Source organism: Kogia breviceps, chromosome 13, assembly GCF_026419965.1.
Source record: "Kogia breviceps isolate mKogBre1 chromosome 13, mKogBre1 haplotype 1, whole genome shotgun sequence".
In the NCBI taxonomy this organism is placed as follows: Eukaryota; Metazoa; Chordata; class Mammalia; order Artiodactyla; family Physeteridae; genus Kogia; species Kogia breviceps.
Genome location: NC_081322.1, coordinates 23,892,399 through 23,911,257, shown reverse-complemented (window position 1 = coordinate 23,911,257; position 18,859 = coordinate 23,892,399). Strand labels below are relative to the sequence as shown.

At 37.0% G+C, this 18,859-nt stretch overlaps 1 protein-coding gene across 3 annotated transcripts in view; it reads right to left on the bottom strand.

Annotated features, from left to right (window-relative positions):
* The window catches only part of CASP8AP2 (caspase 8 associated protein 2), a 42,543-nt gene that overhangs the window by 14,096 nt on the left and 9,588 nt on the right, over positions 1-18,859 (bottom strand). For all 3 annotated transcript variants that reach the window (XM_067011480.1, XM_067011479.1, XM_067011478.1), the window contains exons 2-6: positions 12,703-12,785; positions 7,867-7,935; positions 4,223-4,323; positions 3,585-3,659; positions 2,072-2,187 (exon numbers count right to left, since the gene is read on the bottom strand). In XM_067011480.1, the coding sequence (XP_066867581.1) occupies positions 2,072-2,187; positions 3,585-3,659; positions 4,223-4,323; positions 7,867-7,935; positions 12,703-12,757 (416 nt within the window). In that variant the 5' untranslated portion in view covers positions 12,758-12,785. The remainder of the gene's footprint in view (positions 1-2,071; positions 2,188-3,584; positions 3,660-4,222; positions 4,324-7,866; positions 7,936-12,702; positions 12,786-18,859) is intronic.

Below are 18,859 nucleotides of genomic sequence, written 5' to 3'. Positions count from 1 at the left end.
AAAAGGGGTGGGACGGGGTGGTTCTGTGACAGATGTCCAGAGTTGTGCTTTACAAAGCATCCCGTGGCTTTAATATTGAGAAGTGAGAAATCACAGGCTGGAAAGAGCAAGAGCGGATGTAGAGTTTTGAGCACAAAGACTACTGCCAGTTCAGATGAGAGGTGATGGGCAGCAACAACGGTAGAAATGGAAGAGAAACGAACAAGTTGAGAGATCATAAAGACACAAAAATCAAAAGGACGTGGTAATGAATTTGGATCGGAAGGATGACCAAGAGCTAAGTGTCAATGATGACTCCTATGCAGGGTGACTGTATGTCCCAGTTTGCCAAGCAATGTCAGTGTAATTATTAACAGCCCCTCCTTCTACTCTCAAAAGTACCCTGGTTTGGGCAATACATTAAATGGTCATTCCACCCCTCAGTCACTCTAGCTTGCACAGCTGAATAAATGATGGGGAATCCACTGAGCTAGGAACAATGGAAGGGGTTCAATCTTAAATTCTGTTGTGGATGAGGTAATTTTGAAAATTTTGTACAGATGTGAAGTAGTATCTACATATAAATGGAACTAACTAGTACAAGTAAGATTACATCATAAGAAAATGCTGATAGAGAAAGGAAAGGACATAGTTTTGAGCTTTAAGGAATTCCAACTTAGCCAAGTACAGAAAGATAAGTCTCAAGTTAGGAAGAAAACTAAGAATCATGAAACCCCAAGGGAGAAACTATTTCAAGAAAAGAGGGTCAGGCTTCCCTGGTGGCGCAGTGGTTGAGAGTCTGCCTGCTAATGCAGGGGATATGGGTTCGAGCCCTGGTCTGGGAAGATCCCACATGCCGCAGAGCAACTAGGACCCTGTGCCACAACTACTGAGCCTGCGCGTCAGGAGCCTGTGCTCTGCAACAAGAGAGGCCGCGACAGTGAGAGGCCTGTGCACTGTGATGAAGAGTGGCCCCCGCTCGCCGCAACTAGAGAAAGGCCTTGCACAGAAACGAAGACCCAATACAGCAAAAATTAATTAATTAATTAACTCCTACCCCCAACATCTTCTAAAAATAGAAGAAAAGAGGGTCAACTATGTCAAATAGTGTATAAAGACAAGTTAAAATGAGAAGTCAAACTACTTGATGAATTTAGTGGTAGTCACAGCTGTTTTGGAGGAAGAGGTCAGAAGAGAATGGGTTCAAGAGTGTGTAGAAATGGAAAGTGGAGAAATGGAGACAGCACGTTTAGATAACTGTTTTGGAGGTTTGACTATCAAGGGGAGGAGAGATATGAAATTCTCTGGAGCCAAATACGGCCCCTAACCAAAAGAGGGAGAGAAATTAAGTAGAAAAACCATTTAAGAGGGAAAAGAACATATAATTGAGGGACTTCACTGGTGGCCCAGTGGCTAAGACTCCACCCTCCCAATGCAGGGAGCCCAGGTTCGATCCCTGGTCAGGGAACTATATCCCACATGCATGCCACAACTAAGAGTCCACATGCCTCAACTAAGAAGCCCACATGCCACAACTAAGAAGTCCACATGCCGCAACTAAAAAGATCCCATGTGCCGCAACTAAGACCCGGTGCAGCCAAAATAAATAAATAAGTAAATGGTTTTTTAAAATATATTTATAATATATAATATATATACAATACACATATATTGTATATATATTATACATAAATATTATATATTTATATATTTATAATATATATATATTTTTAAGGGTTTTCTGTTAACAGTATATGACACAGGCATCCTCCTGATATTTTAGTAATTTGATGGGTGCCTAGAAGAACCCATGACATACACCACCATCTTTTCAGGACCAAAAGATATCCAGAGCAAGATCCCAGTATAATACAAAACTGAATATATTCAGAGAGGTACGTGGCAATATTCTATTAATAATCATATAGATATCATTATGGTAATACACCATTAGAATATTAGTCACTTACTTTCAGTAAAACCTTAAATATTTAATAAAATGCATGACTTTCATTAGCTTTCCAAAGTTAAAAATATTCCACCTATCAATACCCATGTAATTTACAAACAGATCCATATCCCTCAATCATACCTTTGGTGAAGATTATTTATTTCTTCATCTTTGCGGTTTATTTCCACTCTGGCAGTTTTGATAAGTGCTGAGATATTTTTCTTAAGAGATTGGTTTTCATTTTTTAAGCTGAAATTCTAAACATCATAAAATACATTTAATAAAGTATATATCGACAGGATTATTAAACTATTTATAATAGTTATTGATTACTGAATGCTAACTACATGCCACACATCACATATTTTATCTTATGCAATTCTCAAAATAGTCTTAGGAGTACAGTGATGCTCATTATACAAATGGGGAAGCTGAGATTCAAAGAAGAAAACTGGCGTCAAAGAAAAGCTATTTAAAGTGAAACTACTGAAAAGAGGGAACAAAATGAAAAACCAATAAACAACAAGAAAAAAAGTCATTATTTTGAAAATGGGTCATTATTTTGAAGATGATAAAATTTTTATTATATTTAACAACAGGAGGTTTAACTTGCAACAATGTACTAATTCTCAGGTGAACAAAGATTGAATTGAGGATTGACTGGCTCTCTGGGAGAGAGGGTGAAGGAAGAGAAACAACTCTACCAAAAAATAAAAATCAGAACAAGACAGGACATTCCTGACTCTGCAGCATGATCACAAAAAATGTCTCTCTGGCAAAAATCGTTAAGGCAACACCATTTTTCCCCATCAGCCATTCTAAAGCTTCACTCCTCAAACCATTCTCTTTTAAACCACCTGATACAATCTCTAAGAATTCTCTATTATTTAACTGTTAATTAGCCTAGCAGATCATCTGTCAATATCATTTAACAAATCAAGTAGTTTTCCTTTATCAGTTTCATTGACAATGGAAATAATGCATGTTTTCCCAGATTTGCTCTTTTTTTTTTTTGCGTTACGCGGGCCTCTCACTGTTGTGGGCTCTCCCGTTGCGGAGCACAGGCTCCGGACGCGCAGGTTCAGCGGCCGTGGCTCACGGGCCCAGCCGCTCCGCGGCATGTGGGATCTTCCCGGACCAGGGCATGAACCCATGTCCCCTACATCGGCAGGAGGACTGTCAACCACTGCGCCACCGGGGAAGCCCCGAGATTTGCTCTTTAATTTAATATTTTTTTAAAAAGTTTCCTTACAACCTGCCAACACTTTAGCATTTTAATTTTAACAAAAAATTGTATTAAATTTTGGTTTTAAAAGCTGATAAGGCGGGGACTTCCCTGGTGGCACAGTGGTTAAGAATCCGCCTGCGAATGCAGGGAACACGGGTTCGAGCCCTGGTCCGGAAAGATCCCACATGCCATGGAGCAACTAAGCCCGTGCACCACAACTACTGAGCCTGCATGCCTACAGCCCGTGCTCCGCAACACGAGACGCTGCCGCAATGAGAAGCCCGCGCACCGCGACAAAGAGTAGCCCCTGCTCATCTCAACTAGAGAAAGCCCACGCAGCAACGAAGACCCAACACAGCCAAAAATAAATTAAATTTATTTTTAAAAAGCTAACAAGCAAAAATAAAATACTCATTATAATTCTACCTGTGTCTGTATTTCCTTAAACTTTTTCATCAGCTCTTTCATTTGCAGCTGACATTTTCCATATTCTACCTGCAACTGTAAGATATAAAAAGATCAAGCATCATTCGAAATTATTTTCTTAGCTTAAATAACATTTCAAAATATTTAAAACTTTGCAAATCAACCCACAAATAAGGGTATATGAGGTCTATTTCTACTAACAGATATTTAGTTAGATTACTGGTTTTTAAAGTTGTGCCTACCGATAATGTATTTTCTTTAGTTTCACATTCAATCTCCAAAGTTTAAAATTCAAATCAGGTAGAAAGAAATTTGTCTGCATGAAGTCTTGGGACAAATTATAACTTTGTATAAATCATGAAAAAATAAAATATTTTACCACACTGATTGCCTGTTGAGATTTTATATAGTCAGACACTTAAATTCAATCAAGCAAAATTATAACTAAATTTAGGCAAGCATCCAGAAAACATTGTTTTAAAAAGCAGATCTGAAGGCAGAAACTGACTTAAATATTCTTTTAGTCTATGAGCTGCTTCCCAAACACAGAATGTCTATTCAATAGTAAGCTGATGTGTGCATTTCAGGAGCCACAAAAGAGCAAAGTAACTGTCCTTCAAAATTCTGGTAATCCATACATCATTATATGTTGCCTCCTTTGCAGTTCCTTCTTCAGTCAGGATTTCTTCATATAAATCCAAACAATTTCTGGATGGTACAGAGGATTTGGTAGCACTGTCTAAAACAAACAAACAAAAAAAAACCTTACATTAAAATATGTATTTCCAGGGCTTCCCTGGTGGCGCAGTGGTTGCGAATCCGCCTGCGGATGCAGGGGACACGGGTTCGTGCCCCGGTCTGGGAGGATCCCACATGCCGCAGAGCGGCTGGGCCCGTGAGCCATGGCCGCTGAGCCTGTGCGTCCGGAGCCTGTGCTCCGCAACAGGAGAGGCCACAACAGTGAGAAGCCAGCGTACCACCAAAAAAAAAAAAAAAATATGTATTTCCAGATTCAATGAAATCCCTGTCAAATCGCCAATGGCATTTTTCTTTTCTTTTCTTTTTTTTTTTTTTTGCGGTATGTGGGCCTCTCACTGCTGTGGCCTCTCCTGCTGCGGAGCACAGGCTCCAGACGCGCAGGCCCAGCAGCCACGGCTCACGGGCCCAGCCACTCTGCGGCATGTGGGATCCTCCCGCACCGGGGCATGAACCCACATCCCCTGCATCAGCAGACGGACTCCCAACCACTGCGCCACCAGGGAAGCCCTCCAATGGCATTTTTCACAGAAATAGGAAAAACAGTCCTAAAATGTGTATGGAACCACAAGACTGTGAATGAGCATAGCAACCTTGAGAAAGAAGATCAAAGCTGGAGGCATGACACTTCCTGATTTCAAACTATAACACTATAGTAATCAAAAGTATATTTTATTGGCATAAAAACAGACATATAGATCAACGGAACAGAAGAGAAAGCCCAGAAATAAACCCAGGTATATATGGTCATAATTTATGACAAAGGAGCCAAGAATATACAATGGGGAAAGGGTAGTCTCTTCAATAAATGATGTTGGGAAAACTGGACAGCCACGAGCAAAAGAATGAAACTGGACCCTTATCTTACAGCACACACAAGAATCAACTCGAAATGAATTAAAGATGTGAATTTAAAACCTGCAACCATACTTAACATCTTGTAATAACCTATAATGGTAAAGAATGTTGGGAATGCCCTGGCGGTCCAGTGGTTAGAACTTTGCACTTCCACTGCAGGAGGCATGGGTTGAATCCCTGGTCATGGAACTAAGATCCCGCAAGCAGCGTGGTGTGACCAAAATAAATAAATAATATAAAAAAAGAATATATATACATGTATAACTGAACCACTTTACTGTACACTTGAGACTAACACGACATTATAAATCAACTATATTTCAATAAAAATTTTTTTAAAAAAACCTAAAACCATAAAATGCCCAGGAAAAAAAAATATATAGGGGGTAGGCTTCTGGATATCGGTCTTGGCAATAATTTTCTGAATTTGACACCAAAAGCAAAGGCAAAAGCAAAAATAAGCAAGTGGGACTACATCAAATTAAAAGGCTTCTTTCTGCACAGCAAAGGAAATCATTAACAAAATAAAAAGACAACTTACGGAATGGGAGAAAATGCTTGCAATTTTTATATTCATCTATATCTGGTTAGAAGTTAATATCCAAAATATATAAAGAATTCACACAACTCAACACAAAAAACTAAAAAATGGGCAGAGGAACTGAATAGACATTTTTCCAAAGAAGACATAAATGGCCAACAGGAACATGAAATGGTACTTAACATCACAAAGCATCAGGGAAATGCAAATCAAAACCACAGTGAGGTATCATCTCACACTTATCAGAATGGCTATCATCAAAAATACAACAGATAAGTATTAGTGAAGATGTGGAAAAAAAGGGAACCCTTGTACACTGTTGGTGGGAATCTAAATTGGTACAGCCACCATCAAAAACAGTACAAACTACCATATGACCCCACAATCCCACTACTGGGCATATACCCTGAGAAAACCATAATTCAAAAAGAGTCATGTACCACAATGTTCATTGCAGCTCTATTTACAATAGCCAGGACGTGGAAGCAACCTAAGTGTCCATCAACAGATGAATGGATAAAGAAGATGTGGCACATATATACAATGGAATATTACTCAGCCATAAAAAGAAATGAAACTGAGTTATTTATAATGAGGTGGATAGACCTGGAGTCTGTCATACAGAGTGAAGTAAGTCAGAAGGAGAAAAACAAATACCGTATGCTGACACATATATATAGAATCTAAGAAAAAAAAATGTCATGAAGAGACTAGGGGTAGGATGGGAATAAAACATAGACCTACTAGAGTATGGATTTGAGGATATGGGGAGGGGGAAGGGTAAGCTGTGACGAAGTGAGAGAGTGGCATGGACATATATACACTACCAAATGTAAAATAGATAGCTAGTGGGAAGCAGCCACATAGCGCAGGGACATCAGCTCGGTGCTTTGTGACCACCTAGAGGGGTGGGATAGTGAGGGTGGGAGGGAGGGAGACACAAGAGTGAAGAGATATGGGAACATATGTATATGTATAACTGATTCACTTTGTTGTAAAGCAGAAACTAACACACCATTGTAAAACAGTTATACTCCAATAAAGATGCAAAAAAAAAAAGTATAGAAAAAAAAAACAGTATAGAAGTTCTTCAAAAAATTAAAAATAGAACTATCATATGATCCAGCAACCCCAGTTCTGGGTATATATTCAAAGGAAATAAAAACTGAATCTCAGATATTTGCACTCCTCTGTTCACTGCAGTATTATTCACAATAGCTAAGATATGGAAACAACCTAGGTGTCCACCAACAGATAAAGGAATAAAGGTGTGGTATATGTGGGTGCATATATGTATGTATACATGTGTGTGTGTAAATATATGTGCATATCAAATATATAATAGACTATTATTCAGCCATGAAAAAGGACACCCTGCCATTTGCGACAGCATGGATGAAACTTGAGGGCAATATGCTAAGTGAAATAAGTCAGAGAGAGAAAGACAAATACTATACAATATCACATGTGGAATCTAAAAAATCCAAATGCATAGAAATAGACACTAAATGATAGTTACCAAGGGCTGGGGGTGGGGGAAAAGAGGAGATATTGATCAAAGAGTACAAACTTCCAGCTATAAGACAAGTAAATTCTGGGGATCTAATGTACAGCATAGTGATTACAGTTAATAAGACTATATTATATGATCAAAAGTTGCTAAGAGACTAGATTTTAAAGAGATAGTAATCATGTGATGCTATGCAGGTATTAGCTAATGCTATGGTGGTAATCATTTTGCAATATTTAAGTGTATAAAATCAATATACTGTACATCTTAAACTTACTTAATGTTATATGTCAATTATAGCTCAATAAAGCTGGGGAAAAAAGAAAAACACATGTGTTAAGTTTTTTGACATACTGTCTACCTCTACCCAAAGGGCTCTACAGTTCTCCATCTCTTGCATTTCATCCAAATCTATACTGATTTCACAGATTAGAATTGGGAACCAATTTACCTAAAACAAATTTGTCAACAAATAATTACCTGAGTATAATGATTTCAAAGAAAAGGCAGATTGTTGAGGAGCTATGAGTTACTCCAGGAATTGGTAACAATAAAATAAACACTTCCAACAGACTGACCAAACAAAATGAAAGTATTTTATTATAGAATTTACATACCAGAAACAGCACTGTCCAACCCAGCATATATGTCCAAAGAACCTTCATCATTATTTTTAAGAGGAGAAGCTGCAAAAAAAAAATCAAAGACTAGTTAAAACTGACTCTATGCACTTCGTGGAGTTTTTCTATTCTGACTCTGAAGGACCACAAAAAGAAAGACTTTATTAGTCCAGTGTCAAAAAAGAAAATGGTTTAGAAGCTTTTGTACATCCTTATAAACACACATCTTAGTACACAGGTTTAGACTTAAAAACCTCTCTTTCAAAAACAAGCTAGTAGGGGCTTCCCTGGTGGTGTAGTGGTTGAGAGTCCGCCTGCCGATGCAGGGGACGCGGGGTTCGTGCCCCGGTCCGGGAAGATCCCACATGCCGCTGAGCGGCTGGGCCCGTGAGCCACGGCCGCTGAGCCTGCGCGTCCGGAGCCTGTGCTCCGCAACGGGAAAGGCCACAACAGTGAGAGGGAGATCGGGATTAACATATATACACCAGTATGTATAAAATTGATAACTAATAAGATTCTGCTGTATAAAAAAATAAAATAAAATAAAATTCAAATATAAAAAAAGAAAGAAGAAAAAAACCCCACACTAATAAGAAGGTTACAACTCTAATAACAGCAGAATAGTTTCTATGAGAACAATCTTCCTGCAAAAACTATAAACTCTAAACAAAATATTAAAAGCTATCTGCAGTCAACACTCTACCACTAGACTTACTGTGGTGATTTCACAATATATATAAACATGGAATTATTACATTGTACATCTGAAACTACTATAATGTTATATATAAATTGTACCTAAATTTAAAAAAGAAAAAAAAAGCAATCTGAAGAACTAAAGAGCAATCTAAAGTAGGCAAAAACTGGAGAGGAGATGACACCTGAAAGAAGAAAACAGCACTGCATGAATTCCCTATGCCCCTTTTATTACAAGTTTTTGTGGAATGATAGGCTCTAGCTGGAGCCACACTTGGCAGTGAAAACTCAGATGGAAACTTCTAGTCCTGATAGCTTAAAGAAACAGAGAAAAAACTTTGGGGGTGATAACAGCAACTAGAAAGAGGAAATCCAGAGTGCCACAGAGAGGACTCCTCAAATTGTACCCAAATCTGAATGACACTCAAATTACACAGGTAAAGGTTAGAACTCCCAAAAGTCCAGCTAAAGCTAAAGAAAGCTGAACAGAGATTTCAGCTGCTGTTCACCACAGGGAAGACAGAAGATTAAGTTCAGTCAAGATAAATACCTGCTAAAATTAAAAACACCAGCACTTTTCAGAGGAATATAACAGAATCCAATGTCTCTATAATACAACATTTACAATGTCCAGAATGCAATGCAAAATTACTCATTGGAAATCTTGGTAGAGAAATAAAAACAACTACAAGAACCAAATGAAAATTCTAAAACTGAAAGTACAATATCTAACGTAACAAATTCAACATAAGAGCTGGTAACCTTGAAGATAGATCAATAAATTATTCAAATGGAAAAACAGAGAGAAAAAGATTTTAAAAAAGAGAGAGAGAACAATCTTACTAACTTATAGTATATCAAAAGTTCTCACATACTATATATCTGGAGTCCCATTAGAAAAGAGACAATGGGGAGGAAAATGATACTAGATCCTAGAAGGACAAAAATGGTAAATAACTGAGTAAATATAAAAGACTAATATTTCATCTTAATTGCTTTTAATGCCTCTTAATTTCTTTAAGATACATACAACAGTTTAAAATTACAGCACTGTATCAAGGGGTTCGCGACATCTTTAACATAAAGGGATGGATGGAGGTTAAATGCAACAATATGTACAAGATCATACAACTTACATAAAAAGATTCTTACATTTAAATAAGTAGACTGCAAAATGTTAAAGATGTATATTGCAATCCCTTCAGAAACCAATTGTAAAAAATAATGCAGAGGTGTAGCCAAAAAGCTAATATATAAATTAGAATGGAATTCTTAAATATATTCAAATAATATTTGAAAGAAGGCAAGAAAATCAGAGAGAACAAAGACTGATGAGACAAATTAAAATTTTAAAATGATAGAGGGACTTCCCTGGTGGCGCAGTAGTTAAGAATCCTCCTGCCCATGCAGGGGACATGGGTTCAAGCCCTGGTCTGGGAAGACCCCACATGCCGCGGAGCAATTAAGCCCATGACCCACAACTACTGAGCCTGCGCTCTAGAGCCTACAAGCCACAACTACTGAGCCCGCGTGCCACAACTACTGAGCCCGCGTACCACAACTGCTGAAGCCCACACGCCTAGAGCCCGCGCTCTGCAACAAGAGAAGCCACCGCAATGGGAAGCTTGAGCACTGCAATGAAGAGTAGCCCCCCCTCGCCTCAACTAGAGAAAGCCCACATGCAGCAACAAAGACTGAACACAACCAAAAATTAATTAATTAATTAATTTGTAAAAATAAAATAAAATGATAGATCTAAATCCAATCACAATAATAAAGGACATTATTGGGTTAACTGGTAAAATTGGTATAAAGATGGAAGATTAACTAAAATTACAGTATTAGTGTTAAATTTACTGAAATTGATAATTATGCTTTTCTTATGCAAGAAAACCAACTTTTTCTTGTGACATACCCACTGAAGTATTTGGAGGTAAAGGACCATAATGCATACAACTTAGTATCAAATGGGTTAGGAAAAAATTGTGTGTGTGTGTGTGTGTGTGTGTGTGTGTTTAAAGAAAAAAGTATGTGCGCATTGTTAAAGCCACTGGCATAAAATATTAACAGTGTTGTTTGCAGGAAACCAGGTAAAGGATTCTTTGCATGTTCTTATTCTTGTAACTTTTCTGTACGTTTGAAATTACAAATATAATAAAAGACAAGTATGAAAATGTTACAGGAATAAAAATTTTTGTGAAATCATGTTAACTGGTAAAAAGTAAAATGTCCACTGTGTGTATGACTATCAAAAATATGTATGCATGTGGACAGGAACTTTAGAGAGAGCAATATGTAGAAATGAAAACAGTTATTTCCAGCAAATGAGATTAACAATATAGTTTTGTCCTTCAAAACAAGAGTTACAGGTGTGATAACAGTTGACCATTTGTGGGACTTCCCTGAGGGCACAGTGGTTAAGAATCCGCCTGCCAATGCAGGGGACAAGGGTTCAAGCCCTGGTATGGAAAGATCCCACATGCTGCGGAGCAGCTAAGCCTGTGCGCCACAGATACTGAGCCCGAGCGCCACAACTACTGAAGCCCACAGGCCTAGAGCCCGTGCTCCACAATGAGAAGCCCGCGCACCGCCACGAAGAGTAGCCCCCACTTGCCGCAACTAGAGAAAGTCTGCGCACAGCAACGAAGACCCAACGCAGCCAAAAATAAAATAAATAAATTTATTTTTTTAAAAAAGTTAACCATTTGTGAATCTAGGTGAAAAGTAAAGGTGGTCATTATATTATTCTTCCCATTTTTTTGTTGGTTTAGAATTTTTCAAAGAAAAAATATCATAAGAAAAATACATAGCAGCATAACAATTTGAAACCATATCAGCAAAAAAATAATTAAATAACATCAAAAAAAAATAACGCTACCCAGAGTGGTTATGATGGCCATATTTCATGAGAATCCTTCCATGTCTATGGATATTAATATTTTAAAACATATATTCTGGTCTTGCCTGGAGGCGCAGTGGTTGAGAATCCACCTGCCAATGCAAGGAACACAGGTTCGAGCCCTGGTCCAGGAAGATCCCACATGCCACGGAGCAACTAAGCCCATGTGCCACAACTACTGAGCCTGCACTCTAGAGCCCGCGCACCACAACTACAGAAGCCCGTGCGCCTAGAGCCAGTGTTCCACAACAAGAGAAGCCACCGCAATGAGAAGCCCACGCACCGCAACAAAGAGTAGACCCCACTCTCCCGCAACTAGAGAAAAGCCCACACACAGCAACAAAGACCCAATGCAGCTAAAAATAAATTTATTAAAAAACAAACAAAACAAAAATCCCATATATTTTAAGCAAAAATGGAATTCTACTAGATGTGTTTTACAACTGCCCTTTTCATTCTATACCATAGTAAGCATAATTCTGATTAATAAATATACAACTGTATTCTCAAAAAATTTAATGATTGTCATAGCATAATTATAATTAAGACAAAAGAACTAGATAAATGTTATGTCAGGATTTGGAAGTTTAAATTCTGTATATTATTAAAAATATTTCCATTTTATGAGCTTATTTTACTACCAGGTCTTTGCTCTTTCAAACTTATCATCTATTTGTGACTGTCAATTTTTCCCTGAACAGTAAACAAGTTCCACTGCATTTACTGGAAGTATTAACTTCAAGAGTCACAAATACCTATCATTCATATATACATATTATATATATGTATATATTGTATATATATATGTATATAAATATATATTTATTTAAATATATATATTTATATATTCCCCCCCACCCCCAGCTCACAGCTTGTAGGATCTTAGTTCTCCAATCAGGGATCAAACCCGGGCCTAGGCAATGAAAGAGTGAAAGCATCGAGTCCTAACCACTGGACCACCAGGGAATTCCCCTTACATTTTTTGATGTAACAATAAAAATCATTACTGCTTACACTGGCAAAGCTGTTAATTTCATTATATTTAAGAGGCCTGAAAGCATACAATAATAAGAAAGTTCTCACTAAGCACTTTCTATTTGTCAAGCATTTTTATTGTATTAAATTCATTTATGTGTGGGGAGAAAAAGTTGATAATGACAGTGTTTTCAATGGGAATAACTAAATGACTTTGTAATTAAATAAGTAAACTTAGAAAGACAATTAAAATGAGCTCTTACCAGAAAAGACATCAAATAAACTTGTTCCATCACCATTGTCATCATCTGCTGCCATGATCCTATTTCTTTTTGATAGTCGCCATCTAAAGTATTAAATATAAATATTCTCCACTGTTAAAATCAACCTCACAATTCAGAGACTAAACTTAGCTTTAAGTTAAAAGACAACTTTCAAATTTGGACACACTGACAATGTTCACTCTATTGTGATTTTTATTTTTTAATATCTAACATTTTCCAAAAGCTAAAACTAGAAAACAGAAATCTTAAACTTGCTGATATGGTTAACCCATGCCACAAAGTAAATGATGCTAATTTTATAAAGTAGACTAAAATATAAATTAACTTGTATACTTAAATAAGCCAACAATCATTAAAGTACAACTATATGATGAGTTCTTTGAGTCCTCTTAGCAAATCATCAAACCTGGTGGTGATCTTGGGGACTCTAGACACACGTGTTTTCACCAATAAGGGAGTAAGATGGGCAAAGAGCGAAGAGTTCGATATTATACTAGGTTGGTAAAGGTGTGGGAAAAGAGTGATGTATATACTCTAATACATCAAGTGTGTACTGGTGCAAGCTCTACGGAGGCAATATGGCAATAGCTATCAAGTTTCTAAATGCAAACTCTCTTTGACCCAACAATTTCATATCTAGTAATCTGCTCTACAGGTATACAAGCACATGATTACAAAAATGTGTATACCAGAATATTCAATGTAGCACTGTTTGTAGCAGCAAGACTAGAAGCAACGTAAGTATCCAAAGCAGTAAAAAAAAAAAAAAAAAAAGAAAAAAAAAAGAAATCTGACTTATCTGACATTCTCCATTCTACCTGTAAAATACATGAATGTTGCCGCCTATGGTCAAAGAACTATGGCCACTGTGGCTCCTTGGGGTCACTAAGGCTACCTGTGCCTGCACACTTCTGCTCCCACCAACCGAGATATTCACTTACCAACCAGGTGCATTTATTATCAAACCCAATTATGTTTATTTCCTTATTTTTCTAAGTAATAGTATGATGAAAGATTACATTACCAAAGGGAGTTATTTTGCAGTGAAAACTAGGCTGAATGTTCTGGAAAGACTAAAAGGCGAGCAGCAAGACACTTACAGTTGCTGTCAAATCAAGTAAGGGTGAGATAATCCAAAATACTGGAAAAGAAAATCTAGTCAGACTGACTCAGAAGTATCGAATTTCTTACTCTAATGAAGAAAGTGCTGGAAATCAAAAGCAACGTCTTATGGGTGTGCAAGAAAGAAGTCAGAACTCTAACCATTGGATGTATACTCGAAGAAAAGGTCCTGGTTCTACAACAAATACAATTTATACATTATTCCTTTAAATAAAATTAAGGTTTATGTATATCTTTTTTTCTTCATTCCCCACATTCCCCATTTTTTTCCAAATAGCTGAGTTGATTAATCAACTGTTATAATATAGCTTGTGCAATAATTACAAAAGGCACAAATGGCATAATCACATTTGGCAAATAACACAAATGACTCTTGGTAAAGCAAAACTCAACTGCTGGAGCAGAAACTCACAGGCTTCCTGACAGTTATCAACTCCTAGCTGTAAACTGTTACATGGAGAGGGGAGCATCAGTCAATCGGTTTTTTACAAAATGGAGATCAATTAATCTAAAGATTTGCTTAAAAAGATGATTTGGTTAAACAGATCAAATAGATCAAAGCTTTCATTGCATATCATTTTACACAGTTTTAGTTTTTACTACTAAAAAAAGATTCTACTTGTCTTGGTAAATTAAAACTGGGAAATACAAGAGATCTAACAAAAATCCTGGACCTTTTGTTCCTCATCTGTCTTAAATTTTCTCCAATTGTTCACGGGATCTTTGTCTCCAAACCTTAATTTCTAGGCCCCTATCACCAAATATATATATATATATATATATATATATATATATATATATAACTTATAAATTTAAGAGAAAGTGACCATTTCTTAGTCACATCAGATGTAGCATTATGACATCTTCAAAATTGTTTCTGAGAATAATATATATTCATAGTAACATAAAGTAGTTGTCAAAAGATATACGTGGTTTCTCACTATGTTCTATACATAAAGTTAAAGGAACTGTGGCAATTATGATGTCTCTTTATTCCATATCTACCCTGTGTGATAATGGAGGTAGGCCTTGAAAATATTTTTCTTTTGCTAACTGGTACTATATACAGCCTTGTCACTAGACAGAGCTGGAGGGAGACTGGAAAGGAAGCCAGTTTCTCCTCCTAGTTTCAGTATACCTGGCTAGTCAGGCTCCTACAGGGCAAGCTTTCTCCAGCATTCAGTTCCTGCAGTAGGCAGCTTCTCCAGCACTAGGTTCCTGCAAGGGCACAATTTTTCTGCATGCTTGCCTCCTATACGTAAGGCTGCTATTACAAGGGGCTCCTGCAGGACACAGCTTTCTCCTGCTAGTCTCATGGAGAGGGCAGCTTCTCCAACTCTTGGATCCCACAGCACCTGACAGCCAGCAGCATCCAGGAGCTTCCTCATGCACCTCCTGGCCAGATTCAAAGGAAGGTCACTAGAAAGGCACTTAGCAACTTCTCCACCATCCAGTTAGCCCTGGCCACACTCTTCCAATGAGGGGGAGACAGCTCTTCTTTGGATGATCTATCTCAGCCCTAAAGGTCGTGGCTGATCCTTATGTCTGCTATTCCTACATTCCTTAGGCTTATCTTTAACTCTTTACTAACCAATTCCCAGTCATTCCAACCCTCTGTTAGTAATTCTTTATACTAAGCTTTCTCTTTTCAAATTGCCATGTGGTTTTTGTCTCCTGATTGGACCTTGTCTGATACAGGTAAGCAGTCACAACAGAGGTTTTAACACACTCTTCTCTGCTAATAAAGCAGTTAAAGAGATTTAAAGATACAGCTCTGAACACAAAATTGACAGGTTTGATTTGATGATTTTTATTGATATATTTATTACCTACAGTAAAAGAACTTATATTACTTTCAAGCATATTTATAAAAACTGACAATATATCATAATAGAGTTAGTTTCAACAAATTTCATTAAAGTGCTATCAATAAAATTTGAAATTAACAGTGCATTTTCAAATTTCCCAATTCCTTTGGAAATTTACAAACATAGGTCAAAGAACAAAGATTAATGGAAACTGGGAAATACATAGAACTACATAACAATGAATACACCACAGAACAAAATATTTGTGGGGTTCAATCAAAATAGTACTTTTAGAGGAAAAGTTATAGCATTAAATAAATTTATAGGAAAAGAATACAAAATATTGAGGTCAACATCCAACTCAAGAAAAAGAACAAAGTAAACTGAAAGAAAGAAACATATAAAAAAGAGAAATTAATAAAAAGAAACAAACACTGTAAAGATGAATAAAAATAAACACTGGTTCTTTGAAAAGACAAATCAAATAGGCATATGCCTGGCAAAACTAATAAAGAAAAAGAAAGAAGGCACAAACATTAGGAATAAAAATGGAGTGACAGCTTCACATATAGCGGAGATTAAGTTATTAACAAAATATATTTGAAAGTTTAATGAAATGGATAGTTTTTTAGAAAAATGTAACTTGCCAAAACTGACTGAAGAAGACACAGAAAATGTGTACACATCTAGGAGGATTAAATTATTTGATACAGTAATTAATCTACTCATAAAGAAACTACTAAACCCAGACAGTTTTATAGGTGAATCCTATCATACCTTCAAAGAATAGATAAACCATAATCTATTCCAGACAACAGATAGGAAAAAAAGAAGGCTGAGAGACAAATAAGTTTATAAGGTTAGTATAGTCTAGACATTAAAACTGGGCAAAGATAGGGCAAAACAGGAAAATTACAAGACAGGAAAACTATAAGTCAATCTTTCTTACAAACATAGAAATAGCCTTTAAAAAAAAATTAGCCAGCTGCAGCCAGCAAGACATTAAACAAAAAACAAAAACAAAAATACACTACGGACAAGTAAGATTTATCCCCCAAAATGCTAGGATAGTATAGCATTAAAAACTCAATTCATATAAGCACTGTCTTCTAGTTGATAAAGTTGCTTCCCAGCAGGGTATGAGTTGTTAGTTCTGATACTGTTATATGTATATATTGGAATTGAACAATTTAAATAGATGGGTGGTAGATGGTGGGAGCCAGGTTTCCTGCTACTGAAGTGGAAGGTTACAGAAAAGCAAGAGAACACACTAAAAGTGATCCCTGTAGTAATGGATTATAGTTGAAGACATCAGTAAGAACTCACATTTAACTTAACATAGATACAGATGATTATATACAGAAATATTTACAGGTATATGTATATACATGAGTTAGTAGACACATATGTACTATTTCTTTGCTCCACCAGCAAAGCAGCAATAAGCACAACTAGTATCCGTACCTTGGCTTCTAATACTATTCTCTATTAAGATGGACCAGGGCTTCTTGAAGAAATGGCTGATTCTAACACAGGGGCAGAAAATGCACAAGATGAACATGGAGCATCTTACAGTGCAAGAAAGTAAGGAAGTGTCAAAAAAAAAAAAAAAAAACTAACAGAGGTGTGACAAAGAGACGCTGGAACCAACTGAAAGAGCTCTCAATAGCCAAAGCTGGAACAATTTGAGCAACAAATTAAAGTAGTACTGGATTATAACCCAAAGCATCAAATGAACATACATGGTCCACACTGATATAAGTAAATTAGTAAATGGAGAAGAAACAAATCTTCCATGCAGAATTCCAAATAAATTATGTTGATACTCCACTCTAAAGCAGGCAGGGCCTATTTCCCACTCCTCAACTGAGGGCTGTGCACTGTGACTTATTTCCAAAGAGTTGAGTATGGAATTGGGTGGGGGGCTAACTTTATGGTGAAGAAACCTGACAAACATTACTTTAGTCATTTGATCAAGCCAACATCAACAGTCATAAATCATGTTGATAATAAGTACTCTTGACATGATATGATGAAAATGGCACTTTATCTTTGATCTTCCCAAAACCCATAACCTCAGTCTAATGATGAGACAAACATCAAATTCTAATTAGAGGAGCATCCTACAATATACCTGTCTAGTAATCCTCAAAACTGCTAAGGACACCAAAAACAAGGAATGAGAGAAAATGCCACAGTCAAGAGGAGCCCAAGAAGACATGACAACTAAATGTAATATGGAATCCTGAAACAAAAAAAGGGATAGATATTGGGTAAAAATAAAGGAAATCTGAATAAACTATGGACTTCAATTAATAATAATGTATCAATTTTTTCATTAATTATAAGAAACTATCATAAAATATTAATAGCAGCGAAAACTGGGGGGTGTAGGGTGACATATGGGTATTCTCTGTACTTAATTTTTCTATAAGTCTAAAACTGATCCAATAATAGTCTACTAACTAAAAATGAGCATATTTCATGCTAGATTAGAAAAGAAAAAATATGATCATCTCAACATCTGCATAGGAAGGGCAAATGATAAAGTTCAACACTAACTCTCAGCAAAGTTGGAGTTTATGAAAGTTTAAGATGGGACCTTTCAGAAATTCCTTTGCAGTACAGTGGTTAGGACTCCAACTCTATGCTTCTACTGCAGGGGGCACAGGTTCGAGAACTAAGATCCCACATGCTGGGCAGTGCAGCCAAGAAAAAAAAGATGGGAACTTTCATAAACTGATAGAAGACATATTTCTACTAAAAAAAAAAAAAAAAACCCTCACATTGGGACTTCCCTGGTGGTGCAGTGGTTAAGAGTCCACCTGCCAATGCAGAGGACGTGGATTCGAGCCCTGGTCTGGAAAGATACTACATGCCGCAGAGCAGCTAAGCCCATGCGCCACAACTACTGAGCCTGTGCTCTAGAGCCCACGAGCCACAACTACTGAGCCTGTGTGCCACTACTACTGAAGCCCGCGTGCCTAGAGCCCATGCTCCAGAACAAGAGAAGCTACCGCAATGAGAACCCCATGCACCGCAATGAAGAGTAGCCCCTGCTCACCGCAACTAGAGAAAGCCCACGCGCATCAATGACCCAATGCAGCCAAAAATAAATAAATAATTTTTAAAAAAAACAAAACCCTCAGGTTAATCATCATGAATGATGTTAAAACCACAGAAGCACCTCCTTCAAAGTCAAGCTT